General features: G+C 36.9%; 1 protein-coding gene across 8 annotated transcripts in view; it reads left to right on the top strand.

The window, feature by feature from the left end:
• EXOC6B (exocyst complex component 6B) overlaps positions 1-27166 on the top strand; it is a 696544-nt gene that overhangs the window by 535678 nt on the left and 133700 nt on the right. Inside the window, exon 22 of one of the 8 annotated variants that reach the window (XM_027132000.1) lies at positions 6765-6796. The exons of the other annotated variants lie outside the window; for them this stretch is intronic. Within the exon in view, the coding sequence (XP_026987801.1) occupies positions 6765-6773 (9 nt within the window). The 3' untranslated portion in view covers positions 6774-6796. The remainder of the gene's footprint in view (positions 1-6764; positions 6797-27166) is intronic. 8 annotated transcript variants of the gene reach the window in all.

Here is a 27166-nt window from a genome sequence, read left to right as displayed (position 1 = left end):
GGAAAAAATATTAACTGTGCTTATATTTTAGCCTCAGTAGAACATCCATTTATATCAAAAACTGATTTTGTCTGATATGGTACATATCAAAATGAGGCTCAATAGAATTTCTTTTATAATATTTCACCCTAACCAGGCAATTACATAGGAGGCTGGGGTGGGGGTAGGGCAGGCCCACATAAAAGGCCTCAGGGATCAGTCTTCATCACAACCCTTAAGCTATATTAAACTGGAAGAAAGCCATCCCCCACATGTACTTCTTAGTAGGGAAGGGTGGTGGCCTGTAGTTTTCCCAGGTATTTACTGAGCAGTTGTCAGTGAGTCATGGTAAAGAAGGGAGGTGTGGGTGTAGGTAGTAGGGGAAAGTTTTTATGAAAGGATATTCTTGGTGGAGGAAAATATAGTGGTATATGAACCCTCTAGTAGTGAAGTGTGTGGATCAGTAATGTTGTCAGTAGAAATACTCTCCAGGTGCTCAACTGAAATATTTTGTTGATCTTGAATAATGGCCTATAAAACTGGGAGTCATCTGCACCAGAGTTAGTAATCAAACAGTTTGATAACTCATGAAGTTAGAAGATGTCATTTCTATAACTGATGTTAATGGTGGGGTTAGAAGGAATGGTTTAAGCCATAAAGCACATTATCTTGGAAAAGATTATCTGCACAACTGATATGGTAGCACATATAGCGTGTATATGTGGGTAGATGTCATTTCCGAAATGAAATCTGAGGTTATCATATCCCAAAGGCATTTGTTGATTAGAAGAGGATGTAGTAATATTAATATATTAGAACTCCTGCACAAATCTCTGCTGATACAGAGCCACTAAAAGCTCCTGCAGACTATAGGCCATGTCTTGACATAGGCACAGCAAGCACTTGAATGTAGATATAGACCTCCTTAATCAGGAAGTATTCATTCATTCAACACTATGCCTAGCACTGTTATAGTGGGTACAGTGGCATAGAGGGTATAGTGTAGTGAATAAAATATGGTCCCTGCCCTTGTGGAGCTTACATTCTGGTGTAGTTTGCCCATGCTTGTAACATAGGCCTTTTTAACATTCTGCCCTTCCCCAAAATCTCTCTTCAGGTGGCCCTGGTGCTTTGAGGAAATGCTACTTTGTCTAGATTTTTATTTTTTGTATTGATGCTCTATTAGTCAGTTTTAGGGACAGCTGCAGAATTTTCTGGAAAGATCCCCAGGACAAGGCCAAATGTGCTGTATACTGATAAGCAGGCTTTCAGAAAAAAACGTTTAGCTATGTTTGGCAGCCTGGCATAAATAAGATGGTCAACTTGAAATACTTCCTTTCCAAAGGTAGTCCTTTGGTTTTTGAAAGCAGGTTTTTCTGGCTGTATTAACAAAATTGTTTTGCCCATGTTGTTTTGACAGACACTTATAACCTTCACAGTGATACCTCTAACCTTAAAGGAAGTTCTGACAGCAAATAATTCCTATTGCCAAGTAGAAAAGAGCTAACATCTTTGGGTCCGGTTTTGTAGAATAATAATAAGAAGAAGAAAATTGGGAACATTTCTGAGAATAGATTCCACTGAGCTAGACCTTTGACCTCATATAAGCCAACACTAGATCAGCATACACAAGGATAGGGCACAGGTGAATAAGGTCTTCAGCTATGGGATGTGGCTGCAGCTTCTGCAAATCAGATAGATCCCCTTACTTTGCTTGGGACATTATTAACTGGAGCCACCATAGAAAATTTATAGAAGGAATTGCCAGTAATATGTAACACATTCTGGGATTTACTGAGTGTTTTTGGTTGATTGGAGGAGAATTTATTCTAGAACTGCTGAGACTTTGTCTCACCTATACCAGCCTCTTAACTGGGGAGGAGGTGTGTCTGGAAATGCTGAATCATTAATGACAGGGTCTTTAAACTGAATTAATGGCAGATATGTGGAAATAAGCAATGGGTGAAGAACCTTCAGTTAGAGGGGTTGTGGACAATCTTTTGGGTGGCAGGAGACAAAACACCAGACTTTTGATGTATTTTCCCATGAATAATGCATTGGATTTGGCCTTTGACTTATGGGCCTCCCAGGCTAAGATTATCCATTGTTACTGGCAACCCATATTGGTACAGTCCTGGGTTAGATGGCTAACCTAATCTAAAGCTTGGTCAACAGAGTTGTCCACCACTTCCTACTTTAAACTGGAGGCAGAGAGCTCTGCCACCTAGAGATTTCACCAGAGTATAGAACAGCCTTTCCAGTAGTGGCTAGAAGGACGTTTTCCAGAAGTGTGAGTCTAGTCTGTGACAACCCTGCTACCCCTTTGGTCCAGTAAAACAGCTGTAACTTTTAATGTGGGCATGGTGCCAGCATCACTCCAGATAGCCTCATAGTAAAGTCTCTCAGTTCAGAGGCTAGAGTTGCATTCCATTTCAACTCTTGTGTGAAGAGCTAATAAGCGTAGCATAGTAAGCCACCTGGTTATTTCTACCTTAGCTCATAGACAGCATTTGTGATCCTCGTGCTAAACAATAAAAGACCTAGGTAGTCTGTGAGGCCAGCTGCTAGGCTAGCCTGAGCCACTGCACTGCTCTCTGCTTTCCCAAGAAGCCAAGCCTCAGAAACTCAGGAGGTCTCTTTCTTACTTCCAACACAGCATGGATATGCATACCCATAAACCTGGAATTTGTGAATTTCTCAGATAATCACATCTTCAAGAGAAAGGACAGGAAAGTCATCACCAATGAATTTCCCTGGGAGTAGCAGTGGAATCAGAGGCTGTTGTGGTAGTGCTGGCTGAGTTAAAGCCTATTGGGTTCTGAACACAAATCTCATCTGCATTAACTACACTGTCTAGTGTCCTATTAGAGGACGCTCATAGGCCACAGAAAGGACAGTAGAGCCAGGCCTTGGAACTAATTTCTGACAAGTGTATCCTACTGATAGCCGCTGGAGGGCAGCAGAGAGTGACAACAAAGGGCTAGATGTAGGGAATTGGGGCATATTTCAGTTTGCCAAGAAAGAAGCCCCCCATAGCTGTAAGAGAATTAGCTATCTGGGAGCCACCATTACAAGCATAGGCGCCTGGGGAACAAGGAACAAAAAGAGTGTCCAGAACCCTGATCTGAGGGTTAAAACCCTTCTACTAGGCAAGTTCAGAAACCAGTAAAGAAATGACGTAGAACAAACTATGAAAGGGGAACCAGACAGCATCAGTAAAGACAGGGAACCAAAAGGACTAAAGTATCAAGTCCCAAGGGGGCAAGCAAAGATGGAACAGGAACCAAGTGAAAGAAAGAACTACAGTGGGAAGCAAGCCAGAGTGAGTGAGTTGAAGAGGCAAAGGGACAATCCAGAAAGACTGATTCTGAGGCAGCCATACCCAGGAAGGAGTCTTTCTGTAGGACACCTATCAGCAAGCAGAGAGCTGCAAAGGAACAAGTTTCCTACACAATCACACAGCTATATCAATGGGACGCTTATCTCTTAAAGTAGTCCCTCCTTGATTAGCCAGGATTATTTCCTTCTTGGTCTTTCTTCATTTCAGGAGCAAAATAACTCTTTGCAAATATGGAGAGAGAGAGAGAGATGATACGGCATTTTAAGATGTGACTAAGGGATTCTTACACATGAAATGAAATTAAACTTGGGCTTGAAGCCCTTCTGGATAGCATTGGTGTCAAAGGACAGCTCACTTTCTTAGAATAGCTTATGATACTGCCTTTTGATATTTTACACTGTAACATTTGCTAAGAATATCCAGTGGAAAAGAAAAACTGGCTCTGGTGACTAGTTATATAGGCAAGATCCCAATCGATCCAAGGATTTAGGATCTGTTCCCAGTAGGTTAGCAGAGAGCTGTTTGGAGTCTCTTCTAACTGCTATGTAAGCAGTTTTCCAAACCCCTTAAGGATGGAGAAAGAAAACTCTTTTTTGGCCTATTAAACTTCTAGTGTCTCCCTTCTTTGTCTCAACTCCTTAAACATCAGGAAAATGGGACTCCTGTAGCTGCAAATTCCAGTAAGTATTTAATGCTTACTCCAGGATTATAAGTCTTATAAGCTATAAAACCTTTATTTTTATAGCCTAAGAAATGTTTCCAGTAGGTTAGTTCATAAATATAACAGGTAAATGACTAAATAAATTATGCTATACCCATATAAAGAAATATCGCTCATCAATAAAAAGAATAAACTATTGATACATCCAGCTCTCAAATTTATGTAAAATTCCAGAAAGGGAATTTCATACAGCATAATGTTTTAAGATTCATCCATGGACAGATTCAATGCAATCCCTATCAAATTACCAATGGCATTTTTTACAGAACTAGAACAAAAAAATCTTAAAATTTGTATGGAGACACAAAAGACCCCGAATAGCCAAAGCAGTCTTGAGGGAAAAAAACGGAGCTGGAGGAATCAGACTCCCTGACTTCAGACTATACTACAAAGCTATAGTAATCAAGACAATATAGTACTGGCACAAAAACAGAAAAATAGATCAATGGAACAGGATAGAAAGCCCAGAGATAAACCCACACACCTATGGTCAACTAATCTATGAAAAAGGAGACAAAGATATACAATGGAGAAAAGACAGTCTCTTCAATAAGTGGTGCTGGGAAAACTGGACAGCTTTCATGTAAAAGAATGAAATTAGAACACTCCCTAACACCATACACAAAAATAAACTCAAAATGGATTAGACACCTAAATGTAAGACCAGACACTATAAAACTCCTAGAGGAAGACAGAGGAAGAACACTCTTTGACATAAATCACAGCAAGATCTTTTTTGATCCACCTCCTAGAGTAATGGAAATAAAAACAAAAATAAACAAATGGGACCTAATGAAACTTAAAAGCTTTTCCACAGCAAAAGCTATATCAGCCTCTTAACTGGGGAGGAGTTAACAAGACGAAAAGACAGCCCTCAGAATGGGAGAAAATATTTGCAAATGAATCAACAGACAAAGGATTAATCTCCAAAATATATAAACAGTTCATGCAGCTCAATATTAAAAAAACAAACAACCCAATCAAGAAATGGGCAGAAGACCTAAATAGACATTTCTCCAAAGAAGACATACAGATGGCCAAGAGGCACATGAAAAGCTGCTCAACATCACTAATTATTAGAGAAATGCAAATCAAAACTACAATGATGTATCACCTCACACCAGTTAGAATGGGCATCATCAGAAAATCTACAGACAACAAATGCTGGAGAGGGTGTGGAGAAAAGGGAACCCTCTTGCACTGTTGGTGGGAATATAAATTAATACAGCCACCATGGAGAACAGCATGTAGGTTCCTTAAAAAACTAAAAATAGAATTACCATATAAGCCAGCAATCCCACTACTGGGCATACACCCTAAGAAAACCATAGTTCAAAAAGACACATGCACCCCAGTGCTCATTGCAGCAGTATTTACAATAGCCAGGTCATGGAAGCAACCTAAATGCCCATTGACAGATGAATGGATAAAGATGATGTGGTACACATATACAATGGAATATCACTCAGCCATAAAAAGGAACAAAATTAGGTCATTTGTAGAGACATGGATGCATCTAGAGACTGTCATACAGAGTGAAGTAAGTCAGAAAGAGAAAAACATATATCGTATATTAATGCATATATGTGGAACCTAGAAAATGGTACAGATGAACCGGTTTGCAGAGCAGAAATTGAGACCTAGAAGTAGAGAAAAAACACGGACACCAAGGGGAGAAAGCGGCAAGGGGTGGGGGTGTGTGTGTGATGAACTGGGAGTTTGGGATTGACATGTATACACTGATGTGTATAAAATGGATGACTAATAAGAAAATAAATAAATAAACATACACAGGTTAAAAAAAAAGATCATCCATGGTATTGGATGTATCAATAGTTCATTCCTTTTTATTGATGAGTGATATTCTTTATATGGATATGTCATACTTTATTTGGTCATTCATCTGCTATATTTGTGAACATTTTGTTGTTTCCAATTTCACACTGTTATGAATAAGGCTAATGAACATTCATGTACAAGTGCTTGTGTAGATATATTGATATGTTTTTATTTCTCTTGAGTAATACTAGGAGTGGAATTGTTGAAGTATACATTTAACTTTTTTTTTAAATGTCAAACTATTTTCCAAAGTGGTTGTACCATTTTCCATACCTGTCAGCAGTGAATGAGAGTTCCAGTTGTTCCACATTCTCTTCAACACTTGGTGTGACAGTCTTTTATTTGTTTGTTGGTTTGTTGAGTCATAATTAACATATAGTAAAATTCATCCTTCTTAGACATACAGCTCTGTAAATTTTTGCAAACTTGTGCAGTTGTGTAACTACCACCCAAATCAACATGCAGAATGTTTCCATTACTCAGAAAATTCCTTTATGCCTCTTTGCAATGAGTCTCCTCTTTCTACTCCCAGCTCCTGGCAATGACTGTTCTGATCTCTGATGCTACAGTTTTGTCATTTAAATGGAATAATGCATATAAATGGAACCATACTCTTCATTTTGGCCTCTTTCACTTAGCATGATGCTTTTGAGGTTCATTCATATTGTTGCATATGTTAGTAGAGATTCATTCATATTGTTGCATATATTAGTAGTTTCTTCATTTTTATTGCAGAATAATATTCCATTATGGGGATAATTTGTTGACTCATTTACCAGTCAATGAATATTTGGATTGTTCCCAGTTTGGGGATATCATGAAAAAAAGCCACAATAAAGATTTGTGTAAAGGTTTTTATGTGGACATATGTTTTCATTTCTCTAGAGTACTTAGGAGTGGGATTACTGAGTCATATGGTAAGTATATTTTTAACTTTATAAGAAACTATCAAACTGTTTTCAAAGTGGCTTTACCACTTTACATTTTCACCAGCGATATATGAGAGTTGCAGTTGCTCTGCACCCTTGCTAATATTTGGTGTTGTCAATTTTCTTTTCATTTTTACCATTTTAGTAGGTATGTTGTAGTATCTTGTGGTGGTTTTAATTTGCATTCATGTAATGACTGTTGATGCTGAACATTATTTTTTGTGCTTATTTGACATCTGTATCTCTTCTTTTGTGAGGTGTTTGTTCAAATCTTTCATCCAGTTTTAAAAATAATTATTATTGAGTTGTAAAAGATTTTTATATATCGTGATTAACAGTTCACTATTAGATATGTGTTTGACAACATTTTCCCCCTAGTCTGTAGCTTTTAATTTTCTTAATAGTATTTCTCTAAAAGTTTGAGTGTTTTATCTTAATAAAATACAGTTCTCAGTGACATCATTTTTTTCTTTCATGGCTCCTGCTCCATGTGTCCTATGTTAAGAAATTTTTGCCTAACCCAAAGTCACAAAGATTATCTCCTATTTTTCTTCTAGGACTGTTATATATAGTGTTAGGTTTTTTTACATTTCATCTCTGTTGACACATTCTGAGTTAATTTTTCAATATAATGTACAATATGGTCAAGATTCATATTTTTATATAGAATGTATAGTTGTTCCAGCACCATTTGTTTAAAAGAGTATGTATTTTTATTGATTTGCTTTGACACCTTTATCAAAAGTCAACTGACTATATATGTATTGTTCTATTTCTGGACTCTATACTTTGTTCCGTTGATCTGTGTGTCTATCCTTTTGCTATGTCTTGATCTTACTTTTATATTAAATCTTGAAATCAGGTACTATGGTATGAGTCCTCTAACTGTTTTTTCTTTTTCAAAATTGTTTATTTACTCTAGGTCCTTTACATATATATTTTAGAATCAGCTTGTCAATTCCTACAAAAAAACCTTGATGGAATTTTGACTAGGATTTTATCAAATTCATAGATCACTTTGGAGAGAATTGACATTCTGACAATATTGAGTCTTCTAATCCATGTACATAGTCTATCTCTCCATTTATTTATGTCTTTGATTTCTTTTATCAGTGCTTTGTAGTTTTTCAGCAAATCTTGCAAATATTTTGTTAGAATTAATCAGAGTATTTCATGTACATTTTAAATGCTATTGTTTTATGTCAGTTTTTAATTGTTCATTGCTAGTATATAGAAACACAATTGGTTTTTGTATGTTGATCTTGAATCTCAAACTTTCTGAACTCATTTATTAGATCTAGTAGTATTTTATACATTCTTTGGGATTTTCTAGGTAGACAGTTATGACATCTGTGAATAAAGACAGTTTTACTTCTGCCTTTCCAACGTAGATGCCTTCTGTTTCTTGCCTTGTTGCACCAGGACCTCCAGTACAATGTTAAATAGAAGTGCTGAGAGCAGATATCCTTGCTTATTCCTGATCTTAATGGGAAAGTATTCAGTCTTACACCATTAAATATAATAATAGGTGTAAGTTTTTTATGCTCTTCATCAGTTGAGGAAGTTTCTCTTAATTCTTAATTTGCTTAGAGTTTTTATTATGAATGGTACATCAGTTTTATATCCCATCATTTAATTAGCCACTATTATTTTTGAACTTACAAGTTATTTCTAATGTTTTCTTTTTATATTTAAATTATAATATATGTGTTCATACTTATAGCCTTTTTTTTAACCTGAATTTTTCCTTAAGGTAATTTCTTTATGTAAGAGTTATAAAAACATTTTTATGGCTTTTAAATGTATTGTTGGTTCCTATAACAAAGGGTTATTATACCAACTTAAAGTACACCTAGCAGTGTATTCGTGCACTAGTTTTACAGCAGCCTGACCAACACTGAGTCTATAAATTATAAATTTTAAGTGTTTGGTTAATACGATAGGTATGAGGGTACCTTTATTTTTTTATTCCATTTCTTTTTTTTTGCTACACATTAAAAAAAATTGAGTAGCCCATGAACATCAGTAAGGGCATGAATTTATCAATGTCTGGTTTTCAATTCTTATTGCCCTGTCCTGTGATAGGTTTTTTGCAATCTGATTTGATGCACCTCTAATTTAACGTTAGCTTATTACAATCTAGTAAGAAATACAAGACTGATATTTATAAAAGTTAACTACTAGTAAAATGTATATGTTTAAGTAACAAATTAAGTATTGTGCAAGCATTGCATGAGTTTGAAAGAGGGAGACATTGCTGAGCCATTAGAAGTGATGATTCTTGCCTTTCTGGTTAATGGGTCAGTAGGAGCTGATTTTGTTTCTTCTGTTTATTTAGTTTTATAAAAGCATTCTGTGACCAAAACATTTGAGATTCACTCTTCATGATGTCTCTAAAATTGTGTGTGAAATTTAATTCCCTGCTAATAATAAAAAATGTTCAAACCATTGTTTGTCTCCAGTGTTACTATAGAAAGAGCAAATTAGCCGGCTATTGGCTAGAAGAGCTAAGGTGTGAGGTCTCTATTTTCCAGAGTATGCTAAAAAAAATATGCTCTAGAGACTTAATCTGAAGATTGAGGTGTGGGTGTTCACCTAAGCTAAACATCAACCAGAAAGAGGCCTCCCAGGTTCTTCCCAGAGTTCTGATGCTTTGGGCCTGATGAAGACAAGTAGCAGGTTCTCTACAGCAATGTTCTGGCTGCCTTAAAAGCTACTGCTAGTATAGTCTGTAGTATTCTGTGACTTAGCACCGCAAGAGACTTGGAGAGACAGTGGGGAGAAAGTGGTTCTCAGAAGCTACTGGTACACCAAGGCTATATTAAAAAGGACTATCTCAGGCAGTAGTAAATTAACAACATCACTGAAAGTGAATGTGTGTTATGAGGCAAGGGGAGACGTATCGTTCCTTTTAGAGTGTATACTGCTAATCATCTGTCAATATAGCATTTGTAGTGTGTGTGCTTCCCTGTTCTAAATCCAAATGTGATTAGAGTTCCATATGATGCTCTTAATTTTTCCTTCCCTTAAAGCCTCTGATTGAAATCATTAAAAGAGAGAAGGTGGTTTTACATGTGTTTTCTCTGGAATGCTGCCTTCCTACATCTATCTATCTGTGTGAACCTCTTTTCTTTCCCTGTCTGCTTGATGAAATGATAGTGAAAGAAGACAGTTAATTTCATTGGAGGAGGTAATGATAGGCTTGGGGAATGGGGAAGGCGAATGGAAGTGGATAGTGGGTATGTTCATGGTTCTTTCTATTAAGTATGAAACTATTTTATTCTTACTTCTTCTCTTGATCTGTCTTATGCTACTACCATTGAGCATCTTTTATTTCTTTTCTTTCATTCTGCTACCTACTGATTTTTAAAAACACAATTATGATTATGTCATTTACTTGCTTAAAAAGCCTGAGAGCTCTCTGTTGCCCAGTGAACAAAGGACAAACTCCTAGCAAAGCAAGTCTGGTCCCAGCTTGTCTCTCTCATCTCCTTTTCCTGTCATTTTTCCCCCTGTAATCTCTACCAGGACCACTCTTTACACCTCCCTGATCCAAAAACTGGACAAGCTTTAGGCCCCCTCTGCCTGTCACAGAGTGCCCTCCCTTAATAAAGTGACAAACTCCTTCCCTTCCTAAACTGCTTGGCTCAAATGTCATCTCCTTTATAAATTCTTCCCAACCTCCTCAGACAGATTTAATTGTTCCCCCTTTGGATCCCTGACATTTTATATGTCCCTTCATTACTAATTCCTTTGTAATTACTTGTTTAATCATCTGCCTTCCCCATTAGATTCTGAGTTCACCAAGGGCAGGATCCCTGTTTCATTTATCCTCAAATTCCCCCTCCTCCAGTGGGTAACATAGTTCCTATTAGGTATTATGCTTTCATAACTGCTTTCTGAATGCATTGACTTAATATTGTTTTGTGTCATTTCAGAAGTTAATGGAATTAGATTGAATTTCTGAATAATATTTGTACTCAAACTCCCTTAAATAAATAGTGTTCATTATTTTCCTCCCACACCATGCTCTTCATTTTCACTTTAATCTTGTTAAATGAAGTGCAGAGGTCACAACCCTGAGGAAAGGAAGGAGCAAATATGGGGAAAGGGAACTTAGCTGGTAGTCCCTGTACCGTAGCATAGGGAGGACGTTCTATAGTGAGAGTCAAGAGGGAAGCCTACCTAGGAACAGCACCATGCAGCTAGAAGGTTCATGCTGAAAAGGAAAATAGCTCCTCACCTGGTAAATTATTCTCACTGCTTCAACAGGAGATAACTTCTCAGATGAAACACTTGGTCATATTCTTCCAACCCTGGTGAGCACCTGGGTTCAAGTATCAGGTGTTCCCTTTCTATGTCTGTGCCCAGATGGGGGCCATTTTTCTTAATGCATGTGCACCCTTAGAGTTCATCCAGCATTTCATCCTTGTTGTATCTGTCTGAGATGCATGTATCCCACCTAACTGAGCTCCAAAATTAGGCCAGAATGTCAGTCCAAACTCTGAAACCAATTCAAGATGTTGAAATCTTTTTTAGAATGACTTCTTGTTTACAAATAATTCCTGCTGAGGCAGTTAGGAATTTTGAATGAAAGTGATTAATGCGTTGAAAATGTAACATGGCCTTATTCTCCATGCCAGAAATATACTTATCTTCATCCTGTATAAATAATAAAAAAAATCTTAATGTGTTATATCCTATTATAATTTAAAATGTTCTAAAACTAAGTTCCTGCCTGTTCCTTCTGCAGTCTTCTTCACCTCAATTAATGGCAATTCTGGTCTTTCTTCTAGGAATAGAAATCTTGAAGTCATCCTTGACTCCTTTCTTTCTCTCACATCCCACATCCAGTCTATCAGCAAGCCGTGTTTTCCCTCCCTTCAAAATATATCCAGAAACCAGCCATTTATAACTATCATTTCTTTTCTCATGATTCAAGTAATAATTATTTCTCATTGTATTCTTGCAGTGGTTTCTTAACTAGTCTCCATGGTTGTGACTTTGCCCTTCTATAGACTGATCTCAATATGGCAACCAGCATGAAACAGTTAAAACAGAAGTCAGATCACATCAGTCCTCTGTCCACAACCTCACAATGACTTCCCATTTCACTCTAAGTAAAAGCCTAAGTCCTTTTAATGACCTACAAGATACTATAGAATTTTCAGGCACACACACATACTACCTCTTAACTGTCTGACCTCATCTCCTACTTCTTTTCTCCTCACTCTGCTCTGGCTCTGATAGCCTCCTTATTGTTTTTCAAATATGTCAGGTACAGGCCCATCTCAAGGCCTTTGCACTTGATATCGACTCTTCCTAGAAGGCCCTTTTCCAGATACCTGTAGTTCTTGCTCCTTTATCTTCCTCAGGTCTTTATTCAAGTCATTTAAAGTTCACCTTTTCATAGAGGCCTTTCCTATTTAAGGTTGTAATTTCACTCTCCCACTACCCCTGCCACCCCACCACCAAACCAAAACCAAAGCAAAACTCTATCCTTTTCCCTGCTTCATTTTTCTCTGAACGATTTATTATCTTCTAGTATATTATATATCTTACAGATCTTATTTAATTCGTTTTCCCTCCACTAGAAAGTGATTTCATGGGGGTAGAGATTTTGCCCATTTTGTGAACAACTTTATTCTTAGTGCCTAGAACAATTCCTAGCATATGGTAGGCCTTCAGGAAGTATTGTTGAAGGAAAAAAATGTAATCTCTACATGTTTGCCTTAGTTTTAAGTATTTACAGGTTAATAGCCTTTAGACATGAATTGTTCTACAAAGCAACCTGATATACACCATTAAAAGTAGGGATTTCAGAAAGTTTTTAATCAGCGGTTTAAAAGTGCGTTGTACATGTTGGACTCTACCTTTCAATGAAGTAGAAAAAGGATATTTCCTAAAAGTGTTCTTGGTTATGGATTTCTTTGCTTCATAATATAGATTGATAGATACCTGCTGATAAGTGTCTCTCTCTAATCGCATATTACCCAGATGTTGGTGATGATGATGATATTAAGTCTGGAGAGGTAAACTGTGAGCCGGGTGCCACAGTTTCTGATCACAAGTTGGCAGTGAGACTTGAGACAACCCAGCTTATCAAGAAATGCAGAAGTCACTTAAAAATGGTCAAAGTAAGTCAACAGAACATGTTGGGGAGCACTGTTTTGGTAAATGGAAAATTGACTCCTGATTGCAAAAGCGTGTTGTGACTTTTACAGAGGACTTTTAGTGTTATGAAGGGGCAGAGTAACCTCTTTTTCCAGCAGAGTACAGTAGAGTATGATGAGATATGGAGAGTTTGGGAAATCAAAGGATACCAGGTGAATGTGACACCCTGGATAATGAGTGTGAATGTACCAAGGAGAGAGAGGCACTGTGGTAGTCCAAATACAGTATTTTGTATAACAACAACAGCAAGAGATATTTTAACTGTGTAACCTACAATTAGAATCTATAAATTCAGTAGCTCATCCTGAGAAGTGGCAGAGAAATCTGAAATAAGATATTCAAGGCTATTTAGTCCCTTTGTGGCTTTCTTCATGTCCTTTTTCTTCATGTCCTTTCTCAATACAGTTGTTTGTGTCTGGAGGGCTTTAGGCCCACAAAAACCCAGAGAAAGGAGGGTGATCTGTGGAGGATCTAGCCTGCTGAGATCTCCCACTTCTTTTACAAAAGGCAACTGGCAACAGCTCACTATCCTTAAGTAGCAAGTTGCCTGGACAGGGATCATAGGATTTAATTGTTAAATCTGTGACTGGCTAATTGCATAGATGCTAGGGTTGGGTGGCCTAGATAGGCCAACTGACTCCTTAAAATGTGGTTTTTTTGTTTTTTTAATTTCCCAGTCTGGAACAGAAGAAAATAGCTGTGGTTTTATGTTAGTTGTATCCTGTAGTGTGCTGGGGAGCATAAGTTTCAGAGATTTCTTTATTGTGGCTCCCGCTTTTTATGAGGTAATAGAACCAAAAAAATCTTGGCACAGATCAGAAGTGGCAGAGGTGAAACCATTCACCTTTTTTCCTACTTCCTCTTTCCCACTTTCATTCCCCAGAATCTAGTGGTAATTTTACATTCATACACACACCTCAGAATCTCTTATGCAGAGCTATTGAGTTTTGAGTTGTGTACTGTCTCCTGGTCTTCTAGGCATGCTAGCCCCTGGGAGCGACCTACAGTTCATTGGTTTTCCTAAGGCATCCCCTAATACATTTGAAAAGATGTTGTTTAGCCTCAGAGGTCATAGAACTGAGTTTCCAGTAGAGCGAGGCTAGAATTGCTCACAGTGTTAAAGCATTGTGAGTGGCAGTGCTTCACCCACATTTTTGTCATCCTCACTGAGGTCCCAGGATAAAGTGGCTGAGAAAAGAATCCATTTAGCAACTGATAGTAGAGCCACCCACTATGGACCATCCCAGGATGTAGAATATTGAAGGGGAAGTCAGGATATCTGTGATGTTGCCAGCAACCAGGTTATTTTGGGAAAGACGCTTGCTTGTATTTTAATTTCCCCAAAGTAAAATGAAAAGATTAGGTTAATCTTCATGTTCTGTTTGATCTCTCGTGTCCTCTGATTTTGGTTCATCCTTACTAGCTTTAAACTTGTCCTCTTCAAGATGGTTTCTTCCTTAACTTCCCATATGTACTTGCTTAGAATTCCTATATGCCTATATTTCAATTTTAGAAGATAGCATGTATTTAATAGGAAGCTTTTTGGCTTTACTGTCACTGATTATCCTCAGCTTATAACACAGGATCCACTGAAATCTTTTAGTTAAATTAATACTTATCACTCCACAAGTCTGTATCTCATAGAACTTATTGACTCAGTTGGGGGGAAAAAGTACTGACACCAGGAGATTCCCTGCTTAGTTTCTCCTTTTGAAAGCCTGAGGTCAGGATCTTACTTGCCAGCAGTGGAATCTGCCATCAAGGTATTGCAGCTTTCCACAGCTACCTTGCTTTAGGGAGTTCTAGCATGATCTATTATTCTATTGCCTGGAGCAAGATGTTCCTGGAAAAGAGGTCTCTGAATGTTCAGCCAATTTAGCAATTCATTGGCTCAGTGTTCTGAGATATTTCAGGATATTATGTGCAGAATTGAAATTTGTCTGGTCACTGCCCAAGAATCAGCACTATTAACGATGGCTGGATTAGGAGGTAAAAGACTGGGCAAAAGAGCTTTGAGAGAATTGTTTCCAGGTTTAAAGAGGAAATCAGTAAGTCAAGAGCAGGCAAAACTTCACACAAGAATCTTTAAGATACCTCTGGATCTACCTCTTCAATTGCTTCTTCTCAGGCTCTTTTTTGCAGGGGCGGGAGTGGGTGGGTTTCTTTTCTTCTGCCTATCCCTTAATATTGTACTTCAAGGGCTCTACCAGTCTTCTGTTCTATCAGTTCTGTTAGTTCTCTGTTCTCCTTACTCTGTATATTTACCTAGCTGAGGAAAAAATATAAGGGTGTGTGTGTGTGTGTGCGTGTACAGCAGAATAAATGCCCTGTTCCCCCAAAGATGTCCACGTATTAATCCCTGTGACCTGTCCATGCTACCTTTAGGACAAAAGAGATTTCACAGATGTTGTGATGTTAAGGACCTTGAGCAGATTATCCTGGAATTATCTGGGTGAGTCACATCTAATCCTGTGAGTCCGTAAAAGCAGAAGAGAGAGACAAGATGGAAGAAAAAAGAGAAATTCAAAGTGTGAGAGGGATTTGACCAACCTTGTTGGTTTAGAAGGTAGAAGAATGAGGCCATGAGCAGAAGAGTACAGGTGGCCTCCAGAGGCTAGGAATGACTAGGAATAGCTGACAGCCAGCAAGGAAATGGGGATCTCAGTCCTATAACCGCAAGAAACTGAATTCTGTCAACAACCTAAATGGGCAAGGAAACCAGTCCTCCCCTCGAGGCTCCAGAAAGGAATGCAGCCCTGCCAACACCTTGAGTTTTGTTGGTGGAAACCCGTGTTGTATTTCTGACCTATAGAACTGTAAGATAATAAATTTGTGTTGCTTAGACCACTAAATTTGTGGCAGTCTATTATGGAGGCAATAGAAAACTAATACAACATGCATTTCCTCTTTTGTTGCCAAAATCAAAAACTTTATACTATGCTATTTAATAATGAAATGCAGTGCAGTAGAGAAAAAAGAGTAGGGTCTGTACAATTAGACAAAGCTGGATTTGAATCTTGCCTCTATCATATCCTACTGAATGACTTTGAGAAAATTCCCCTTTTGAACCTTTTTTTTTTCTCTAGAAAATGGCCCAATACCAACTAGGTCAGAGAGAGGGAGAATGAGAGTAAGAGCAAGAGGGGCGGCGGTGCGGGGGGGGAGAGAAGGAACTGAAAGAGCACATATAAAATGCCTGGCATATGGTAGTAAGTTGATAATTATAGTGATTAATATAATAAAAATTAAAGCCAACATTGACATATTTTAGCTATCAAAAGAAGCACCATAGTTAAATATGATATCAAAGAAACAAGCAACAAAAGAAAAATAGATAAATTAGACTTCATCAGAATTAAAACTTTTTTGTTTCAAAAGGCACTATCAAGAAAGTAAAAGACAACCTATACAATGGAAGATAATATTTGCAAATCATATATCTGCTAAGGGACTAGTATCCAGAATATATCAAAGAATTTACAACCTAACTAAAAAAACCCAATTTTAGAATGGGCAAAGGATTTAAATAGATATTTCTCTAGAGAAGGTATGCAAATGACCAATAAGCACCTGAGAAGATGCTCAACATCATTAACCATTAGGGAAATGTAAATTTAAAACCACAGTGCAATGTTACTCTGTACCCACTGGATAACTTTAATCAATAAAATGGAAAATAACAAACGTTGGTGAGGATATAGAGAAATTAGAACCTTGTACATTGCTGGTGGGCATGTAAAATGGTGCTACCTCTGTGGAAAACAGTTTGGTGGGTCCTCAAAAAGTTAAAAAGAATTACCATATGACCCAGCAATTCTGTTCCTGAGTACATACCCAAAATAATTGAAAACAGGTGTTTAAACAAAAACGTGTACTGATTATGCATAGCAGCAATATCACCATAGCCAAAAGGGGAAACAACCCAAATGTCCATCAACTGATGAATGGATAAACAAAATGTATTATATATACAATGGAATATTATTCGGCTATGAAAATGAATGAAGTACTGATACTGGTACAACATGGAGGGGCTTTGAAAACATTATGCTAAATGAAAGAAGTCAGATGCAATAGGTCACAAAGTGTATGATTCCATTTATATGAAATATCCAAAGTAGTCAAATTCATAGAGACAGAAAGCAAAAGGAACTAGGCAGGAACCAAAAATGTAAGGATGCATGTTCAGACTAATTTTCAATAACTCCACATTTTAGTGAGGGGTATATAACAAGAGGTTCACTTGAAGGCAACGTTTCTGAAGAGATTAGAAGATTATCATCATGTTGGCACCAAATGGAGCCAAATGAATCCCCTATAGTAGCCAAATCATCTTCTCCTCCTTCCAACTTCTCTCTCCAATCTACCTGTTTTTTGTATGTCTTTTCTTCTATAAAAATCATTAGGTGGCCATTTAGGATCAATCACAGAAGTAGAGAAAAATGAAAGCAGGAAAACTTCAGGGCAGTTTTGTGTTGCTGTAGAAAGCAACATCACCTCTTGGTCAGAGGGAGTCTCGGTCTGTTAGGGCTGCCATAACAAAAATATCACAGACGGATCACTTAAACAACAATTTCTTTCTTTTTTTTTTTTTTTTAAATTGCAGCAGCTAATACTTATTGAGCACTTGCTTTGTGCCAAATACTCTTTTGAGTACTTTATATACATTGACTCTTCTACAGGCTGTTAGTATGTCTCAACTTATAGGAAACAGCATACAGAGATTAAGCAACTTGTCCAAAGTCAGTCAGTGCTCAAAACAGGCTAGTTGAGCGCTTTCAAATTTATCTCAGTTGTTTTCTTACCAGTACGTATCTTATAAGTACTTTCAATTGGTATTAAATTTCTTGAGTAAGAGGTATTTTCCTTAGGTTGATGCCAATTGCTTGTTCTCACTCAGGGCCCTCCTGGGTTGTAATATATTTGTACTAGTAAGAGCTTAATCAGTGCAATTCATCTAACTTCAAATTGAAATTATTTCAACCTGTTTTTAGTGACAACTTTAGTAGATTAGATTATTGTACAATAGGTTCTGCAGTCTTAAAACACAAATTACTTGTATTTTTAAAAAATGAACTTCAAGTGTTTTTTCCTTTGTTTATATCTAATTTATGACCAATTTTCTCTCTCCTTTTTAAAAAACATTTTATGTCACTTTCTTGATCAGAATCCTCCAGTGGTTTCCCATTGCACTTAAAATCAAGTTTCAGTTTCTTAACAAGGCTAACATAATGTCTTTTTTTATTATTAATTTTTATTGTAGTGTGGTTGCCTTACAGTGTTGTGTTAGCCTCCACTGCACAACAAAATGAATCAGCCATGCACATACAGATATCCCCTCCCTTTTGGACTTCCCTCCCATTTAGGTTACCACAGTGCCTTAGGCAGAGTTCCCAAACATTTATTTCTTACAGTTCTGAAGGCTGGGAAGTCCAGTATCAAGGCACTGGCAGATTTGGTGTCTGGTGAGAGCCTGCTTCCTAGTTCATAGATGGTCGTCTTCTTGGTGTGTCCTCACAGGGCAGAAGGAATGAGGGAGCTGTCTGTAAGGGCACTAATCCCATTTAATGAGTCCTCCACCATTGTGACCTAATTATTTTCCAAAGGCCCCATTTCCCAGTACCATCACATCAGGGGTTAGGATGAATTGACAGGGAGATGCAAAACATTCAGTCTATAATGTAAGGTTATTCTTTGATTCCCCATGATTCTGCTTGAGGTGACTTATTTCCTAAGGTTTTTTTTATTAATTTTCTTTCTATCAGATTTGCCATCTTTTTATGTTAGTAGAAATTATTTTTTTCTAATGACAATAAAAGCAATTTGATTTACGTACTTCCCTTATACATTTAAAGTCATCATTTTCATTTAAATGACAGAAACCACCTTTCTTTTCCTACTAATAAAAAATAAAAGAAGTAGACAAAAAATTTTAACTAAAATAGTTTTAGATGTTATGAGGAACTTCCTGCCTATTAGGATGGGGAAAGTAATAATGTTGGGATATCAGGAACTTCCCTAGAAATGTACATATATAGAGGCTGTTGTCAGCCATGAATAAACTAGGAGGTCTCTTCTTGGCCCAGAATGCTGGCCCAGGTTTTTATTTACTTAACTTACTTTATAACTTCTAGCTGCCTAATGAGAAATTAAAAAATAACATGATAGTAGTGCCAGACACTAAGCATTTCATGTGCGTTAACTCATTTATTTTTTATAATACCTCTGTGAGGTGAATACTTCTGTTATTGTCACTGTACAGATGTGCTTTTGGTAGCAGAAGTTGATCAGTTAGAAACATTGTTTTACTTTAATGTGTTCCCTGTTACTTACCTGTTCCATAGCCATCCCATTACTTATTTATTCCATAGCTGTCCCTCTTTTACCTTTTTAGATCTCTTTGTTTAGGCTTTCAGTGTATCTACAATAAATGAGAGTTGATTTTGAAAGTTAATAATGCCATAAAACATTAGAATCCAAGGAAGAGATGTTTAAAGAGATGATCCACTGTTGTGGAAAGGAGGTAGTGTTTGGGGTTGCTAGTTCTGGTTGGGCATATGCCAGTGGACACATGGGCATTTCCTGGAGACTTTAGGATTATTTGGACATAATAAAGCAAGTGGGAAAAGCAGAAAATATTTAGATGTTGTGATCTTTGCTGGGTTTTTCTTCTTTGAAGTCTCTGCAGAGGAGATTTCTTCACTTCAAAGTATTTAAAGAACTTAACTTATTCAATTTTATAAGTCTTTCCAATGAGTCAACTACTTTAACTCAGCATTTCTGATGAATTTTCAACAAGGGACTCTAGAAGTCCGTATGGCTATGTTTTTGTGATGTGTGGTTGCCTCTTCTAATTATATTCTATTGTATAAACATATTTATAATGTTCTATGTTATAATATTAAGGAGTATTTGCCAGACACAGACTTTACTAAGTTTGCTCTTTGTATTACATGTTGATATAAATCCGTTGAACTCTTAATTGAGTGTAAGATGCTGTGCTAAACTTTGGGTGCAAGATACATAAGAACTGGTCCTTATCTTTGGTATATACACTGGTAGGGAGACAGTATATACAGTATCAAGTTCTCAAACTCCTGAGATAAAGAATGCCTGCTTACTGCTCTCCTGAGAAAAGGGTCTTTGCTCTTATAGTTTTTTCTGCAGTTTACCAGAGGGATCAGACATTCAATAAGTAATTTTGAATAAGGTAAGCTGGATAGTGAGGGAGCTCTAAATTAGTGGTGGACTTCAGTGACATTTAAGAGTAGCTCCATAAAATTTAGCTGGGAGAGGGAGTGGCAGTCCCAAGGTGCATGCATTTGAAGACCCCAAAGTAGGAGAGAATGAGATACACATGGCCAGATGTTCCAGAACTGTATAGACCAAGTTAAGATTTTTGGACTGTATCATAAAAGTAACGGGATGGGAGACCATTAAAGATATTAAGAAAGGGATATAATGAGACTTGAGTTTTGTTTTGTTTTGTTTTAAACATCTTTATTGGAGTATAATTGCTTTACAATGCTGTGTTAGTTTCTGCTTTATAACAAAGTGAATCAGCTATACATATACATACATTCCCATATCTCCTCCCTCTTGCGTCTCCCTCCTTCCCACCCTCCCTACCCCACCCCTCTAGGTGGTCACAAAGCACCAAGCTGATCTCCCTGTGCTATGTGGCTGCTTCCCACTAGCTATCTATTTTACATTTGGTAGTGTATATATGTCCATGCCACTCTCTCACTTCGTCCCAGCTTACCCTTCCCCCTCCCTGTATCCTCAAATCCATTCTCTAGTAGGTCTGTGAGACTTGAGTTTTTAAAAGGTCGTTCTGATTGCAACGTGGAGGAATTGAAGGAGGGCTTGACAGACTTGGGAAAACAAACTAGGAGGTTCCTTAGTTATTATGTGAGATAAATTTGATCCTAAAATGTGTGCTAAAGTGAGCACCTAAAAAAGCGACATGAGAGGAATCTCATTTATAAACATAGATGTAAATATCTTAAATAAAATCAAATTCAGTTTTAATGGCATTATCTAGAAATTCATAACTAGTAATTAGGAACCATTATCACATTTTCCCAGAATTACAGAGATTGAGAGCATATGGAAACTCACTACCAGCTACAAGAAAAGACTAGGATTTTTGGAGATGTAGGCTTAGACGTAATTGAGTAAATTGCCAGTCGTTTTGGAGAGGAATTTAGCAGTATACAATGAAGATCATAAAATGACCACTATTTTTGACCTAAAAATACTCTTTATTTTCATAAAATTACACACAGGGGGTAAAAGAGGAGTACTGTTATACGTTAAGATATTTGTAGCTGCACCATCAATATTTTTAATAAAGAAAAATGAGAAACAGTATAAATATCTAACAGTTGAGGAGTTAAACTGTTGTGTGTTAATCAAAATTGAATATTGTAACTAAAATCACAAAATTGTGGACTGTGTTAGTGCATGTGAGGGGAATAATACACGTAAAATGTACAACAAAGTAATTTTTTAAAAATCAGAAAATGGCACATCCATAATGATACAATTATATAAAATGTATTTTTAATAGTAAACATAGGAAACATTTATGTCATTTATGTTTCTTAGACTCAGTTCTGTTAACTGTGAAATGAGGATATTGGATTATAAAGGTATACATATTCTGATCTATGAATTATTTACCCCCTTTTTTGTAAATATATTTAAGTGGGCAATATATATGAATATATCTTGAGATATGTCTTAATATGAGTCAGCCTATTGGGAGTAGGAAAAGTTCTTCCTTTCCTTCAGCTGGGCCTGCTCTTCCCAAGAGGAAAAACATTCAGAATTTTTAGGTCTTTGGGACCCTGCTGCTTGCTCCACCTTTTGGAATAGAAGAACAAGACAGGAGGCCCAGTCATGTCTATATATAAAAATTAGAACAGATTTCTGAGCCCTAGAAATATAATCTTTTTATTTCACTGGCTTCTTGAGATAGTTTGAATCTAATCAGCTAGTGTTCAGAGTTTTAACAAACCTAAATTAATTTGAAGAATCAGTAGAAATTAGTTTCCTAAAAATTAGGAGCATAATAATATATTGAAATTTGCTATTTATTAGAGCAGACAAGTAATTTGGTAGAATACATTAGAGGGAAGCTTTGTGTAACTATATGCTGGAAGTATCTTCTTATAGATCCTTCATGTTGAACACAGAATCTGTCTATCTTAGCACTGTAATCTAGTTAACGCTGCAGTCTTAGGTGGATAATTTGACTATATAATTTTAGTATTCACATGAACACAGTTAACATTCCATGAAGACAAATCCCCTAACCTTTCTCCACAGGGTTCAAAGGGAACAACTGTATAAAGCATATAACCTGATCAAACATTGGAGAGGAACAAAAAAACATCATACACATACCTACAAACACACACTCAGACACTCACTCTTACACCATATATTTTTTCAACTTAATTGTTTTAGGCATTCCCACAAAATCATTCCCCCACTAGCCTCAGAGCCAAAGCTAACCTGGCATTCACCTACATAAACTTAGCAATATAACTCTGAACAAGTTCATAACCTTTCTGTGCTTCGATTTCTTCACTTGTAAAGTATACATAATAACAGTAGCTACCTCACATGCTTGTTGTCATGATTAAATAAGCTAATCCATGCAGAGTGCTTAGCGTACTACTTGTCATATGATAAACATTGAAAAAATGTTTGTAATTGTTCTGTTCAGAAACTCCTTCATCCTTTAGATATATGCACACATTGGGTTTATTGAAAGAAAAAAATGTATGATACATCTGCTCCCAGCCTCTCTACCAGGTGCCTCTGAACGCCTACTTTTCTTTCTTTTTTTTTTTTTTTTGCGGTAAGCGGGCCTCTCACTGTTGTGGCCTCTCCCATTGCGGAGCACAGGCTCCGGACGCGCAGGCTCAGTGGCCATGGCTCACGGGCCTAGCCGCTCCGCGGCATGTGGGATCTTCCCGGACACACTGGAACCTGTGTCCCCTGCATCAGCAGGCGAACTCTCAACCACTGTGCCACCAGGGAAGCCCCGCCTACTTTTCTTAAGAAACCTCGTTCTCAATCTCAGCTGCCTGATATTGACCCAAATAACCTAGCTTCAGTCTTACTGAATTTGTTCCTTGTTGTCTAGGAGCCCTTGCAACTTAAAAGCTGTCAGGTTCCAAAACAGTAGTTTCCCATTTTGGGTAAAGGAGGTTAATTATAATAGAACTGATGTGACCAAAAGTGAGCGTCCTGTTGAGTGCAGAGCTGACTAACCTTTTCATATCACAAAAAGGATTTTGTGTTAGAGGGTTCATCTTCAAGTTGACTTTCTGCTATGTAAAGTTCACTCCATCTACTCCATTCTATTTAGTTTAGCTTGACTTTTGAGAGCCCTACTTACTGACAGGCTAGAAAGAGATGGGTCGTAGGCAACAGACAGATCATCACATAACACTGAAAGGTATGTGTTTGTTTTAATTTTACCGCATTAGAAAAATGAGAAGTTACCTAATTTGTCCTAGTTTGGATCAGCTGGACTTAGGTCTTCTGCATCTCTCAGAAGCAGCAGTCTAGAACTCAAGGTGTGCTATGGCAAATTAGGGAATGAGATACACTCTTCGCCCACAGTGAAGTGAGGCATAACTGTTCTAGAGGTATGGTAGGTATTTTATTCTTTGTTTTGGTATTTTATTTTAATCTAGATATTTTTAATTTGGAGATAAAGGATCAATTTCTTGGTTACTGAACCTGATATTTCCACTACATATTTGATCATAAATATTTCCCCAAAATTATTGCTCAGAACTGCTTCCCACCCCCACCCTTGCCCAATACTCAGTTTTGGACCCGAATCACAAAGAAAACCTCCTGGGTGAGGAGGCAGTGACTAGGTCTTTGTTGTTCTCTCCTTAGTGGAAGGAAAGTACATGAATGACTAGCTTTTGTTATCTTGTTTTATATTAATATTTTTATATTTTCTTGCTATTTTGCTTGTTTCCGCTCTTTTGCTCTTTGGCCTACTATGTTTTCATTGTTTTTTATTTTCTCTAGTAAACAGAAGGTATGTGTTATACTTTTATTTCTACTAATTTTTAGTTTTACCATACTTAATTTTATTTTCTCATTCATGTATGAGACATTATCTATTTATTCATGCTCCTCTCCCATCTGAATAAATAAGCATGATTTTTCTTCTCCTAGTCGTTTCCCTCAACCTTGGTTTTGCTATTGATACTTGTATATATACTACAGTAGTATACATATAGTAGTATACCGATATATAAAATGTATATATTGTCAGTAAGAAACCTGGAGAGAGGAGGGGTAGGTAAGTGACAGTTGCTTAGTGAGAGAACTAGAAAGTTTAAACAGGAGATGACAATACAGTATGACAAATGCTATAAAAGGAAATCAGGGCACACAGTACACACCTAACCTGAATTAGGGATGGGAGTCCTTTCAGGAAATAGTATTGGCATTCGTGTCCTGTTTTATAGTTATATTTATAACAATTTTTAGATTTAATATGTTTGACTGATTTCTGTGTTCATTATCAGAACACAGACCACATTGATAACATGATTTTTCCATTCATGAATTCTTGGTAGACTAGCGGGTGTCTTTGCATAATATTTTCAGGAGTAGATTGAAGTAGATTTTGTACGTATTTATTTACTTGAAAATCTCTCTTTTTTAGTGTCACATGGAAATAACAACTTGAAGAGTATAAATTTCTTGGGTCATATCCTTTTTTCCTCTTGGACATTGCTTTGTGGCCAGCCTGATTTTTGTTACTTGGTAATTTACCTCTTTTGCTGCCCATGTATTTATAAGCTTATTTCCTTATCCTTGAAGTTTAACAGATTCCCCAGGATATATATCCAGGTATTGATCTCTTTTCATTAAGTTTGCTAGTTATATGGTGAATCTTTCTACTCTGTATGCTTAGGGCTTTGCACTGCTCAATTATTTTTTCTATTTTATTAATTTATTTTCCATGCTCTTGTCTTCTTCATAGATTTGAATAATCTATATGTCATCAAAACTTTATATTCACTATTATGTTCTTTCTGTCCTTTCCTCTGCTTTCAGAGGAAACATCTCCAACCAAATGGTTAAATCTATTGGGTTTTTCTATTTTCAATATTGATTCTACACTTCACTTTGTAGGGCAGATTGTAGTTTTACTTGCATTTTTATTTCTTTACCATCTCTTGTATCATCTACCTCATTTTAGAATTCCATGAAACTAATACTCTTTCTGTTGTGTTCTGTATTTTTATTTTTCAACTCTTTCCCACATAGAATCTATCATTCCTTGAAATCTATTGAAAACATTAAAATTTTCTTCTGTGCTAAAGTTTATTTCTATAGTTTACTTTCTTTTTATTATAAACTCCATGTATATTCTGTTAAGTTACCAAATTTTTCCATGTGTTCCATGTTTCTTTTCTTCCTTTTCCTTAAAACTATATACTTAACTCTGAAAAGAAAGGTCTGTTTGGATCTATTATTTGCTTGTGAACAGGTTGTCACATAATTACCAAAGCATGGTCTGCACACTTCTCATCCAGGAATTGTTAGAAATGTAGAATCTCTTGCCCTACTCTGGACTTACTTAAACAAGATACTCAGGTGATTGATATATATATTAAAGTTTAAAAAGCACAAGTCTACATTAATGCTATTAGAATACATATAATCTCAAGTTTCAGGGATGATTGATAGAAGCATCACCTAGACCCATTTGATTAACTGCTTGATTATTTTTATATAGGGAAGCAATCTGTAGTTCTTTTGCTATAAAAATTGGGGGAGGAGCAGGAATCAATAACCTACAGAATACACTACTCTCATGGGTTTTCCAGGCTCATCTCCTTGTTGACAACTTTTCACTCAGAGGTAAAGCTGTACCCCTTTGCTCTTTCAGCCTCAAACTATGTTGTATTACTGGTGTAGAAGAGGAAATACTTTTATTTTATACCCTCAGGTTCTGTTTGGGGGCCTACAAATTAAACTGACAAAAGACAGACTAACAGGAGAAAAGGCATTAACTTTTAATATTTTTACATACGTGGAGGCTTCACAGAAAAGAATGGAAAACCGGAAGAAGCAGCTAGATTCAGTGTCTTATATACCATTTTAACAAAGGGTGATAAGTTGTGGAGAAGTGACTAGATAAAGGAAAGGGAATTTGGGATCCTAGGGGTGGTGACTTGCGGAACAGTGATTGGAAAATCACTGTTTAGCAAGGTTTGTTACGCAGACTCATCTGGTGTCGTATCTGGTCTTCTGGGTGTGGGAGAGGGGGGACACCTTTACAAATGGAAATTTATGTCATCTTTACAAAGGAAAATTTACGCCCTGCTCTGAGGCTGAAAGTGAGAGGGCAGAGTGTTCTTCCTGTGTAAGCTGTTTCTCATTTGCCTTCAGCTCAAAACAATCCTAAATAATACTAAAGTGGTATACTTTGGAGTGGCATATTCTGATCCGCTTCATTGGGAATCATAGTCTTGAAATGCCCTTGTCCATGCTTTAAGGCCGTATCCATGCTTTGAATATTGTGAATTCTTCCTGACAAATAAGTGTCTTAGTTTCTAATCAGGTTGAAACTTGTCATCACTTACTGTAGTTTCATGAGAATTTTAATGTGAAGCTGAGGAAGGGCAAATAGGGCATTGTTAACATTCCCATCATTGTCTGAGGAATCCTCACTATAAAAATGCAGGAGCCAGATGGCCGTATTTGAGAATGCTGTATGAAGAATTCCTCACTGATGGAAGATTGCATGGGTGACTTGGAGGTATCCTCCCACCCAAACATATTATCATTTGATGGTCCTTTTGTTGCATGTAGTCCAGTTTATATACCTCTCTCTAACATGGAATCAAGTGAAAATGTGTAAATGCATACATCTTACAGTGTTTAACTATAAATACTGTTTTACTTTAAGATTTTGACCTTCTTAGAGAGATTGGGCTCAGTCCTTTTTTAATCATTTAAAGTGTTGAATCATTTCTAGTATTTAGTTTATAATTTACACACATTACCTTAATGTATATCTCCATGTTACTCTTTTGAGTCACATTTTACAATTAAACTAAAATGTGGCCAAAGAGATTAAGCAATTTGTTTAACATAATTTAGCTGATAATTGCAGAACCGCAGCTA

This window comes from Aethalodelphis obliquidens, unplaced genomic scaffold (assembly GCF_003676395.1).
Source record: "Aethalodelphis obliquidens isolate GAN/ISIS:26980383/991018 unplaced genomic scaffold, ASM367639v1 scaffold40, whole genome shotgun sequence".
Lineage (NCBI taxonomy): Eukaryota > Metazoa > Chordata > Mammalia > Artiodactyla > Delphinidae > Aethalodelphis > Aethalodelphis obliquidens.
Note: the sequence above shows the minus strand (reverse complement) of the source record. Positions and strands in the feature narration are given on the sequence as shown.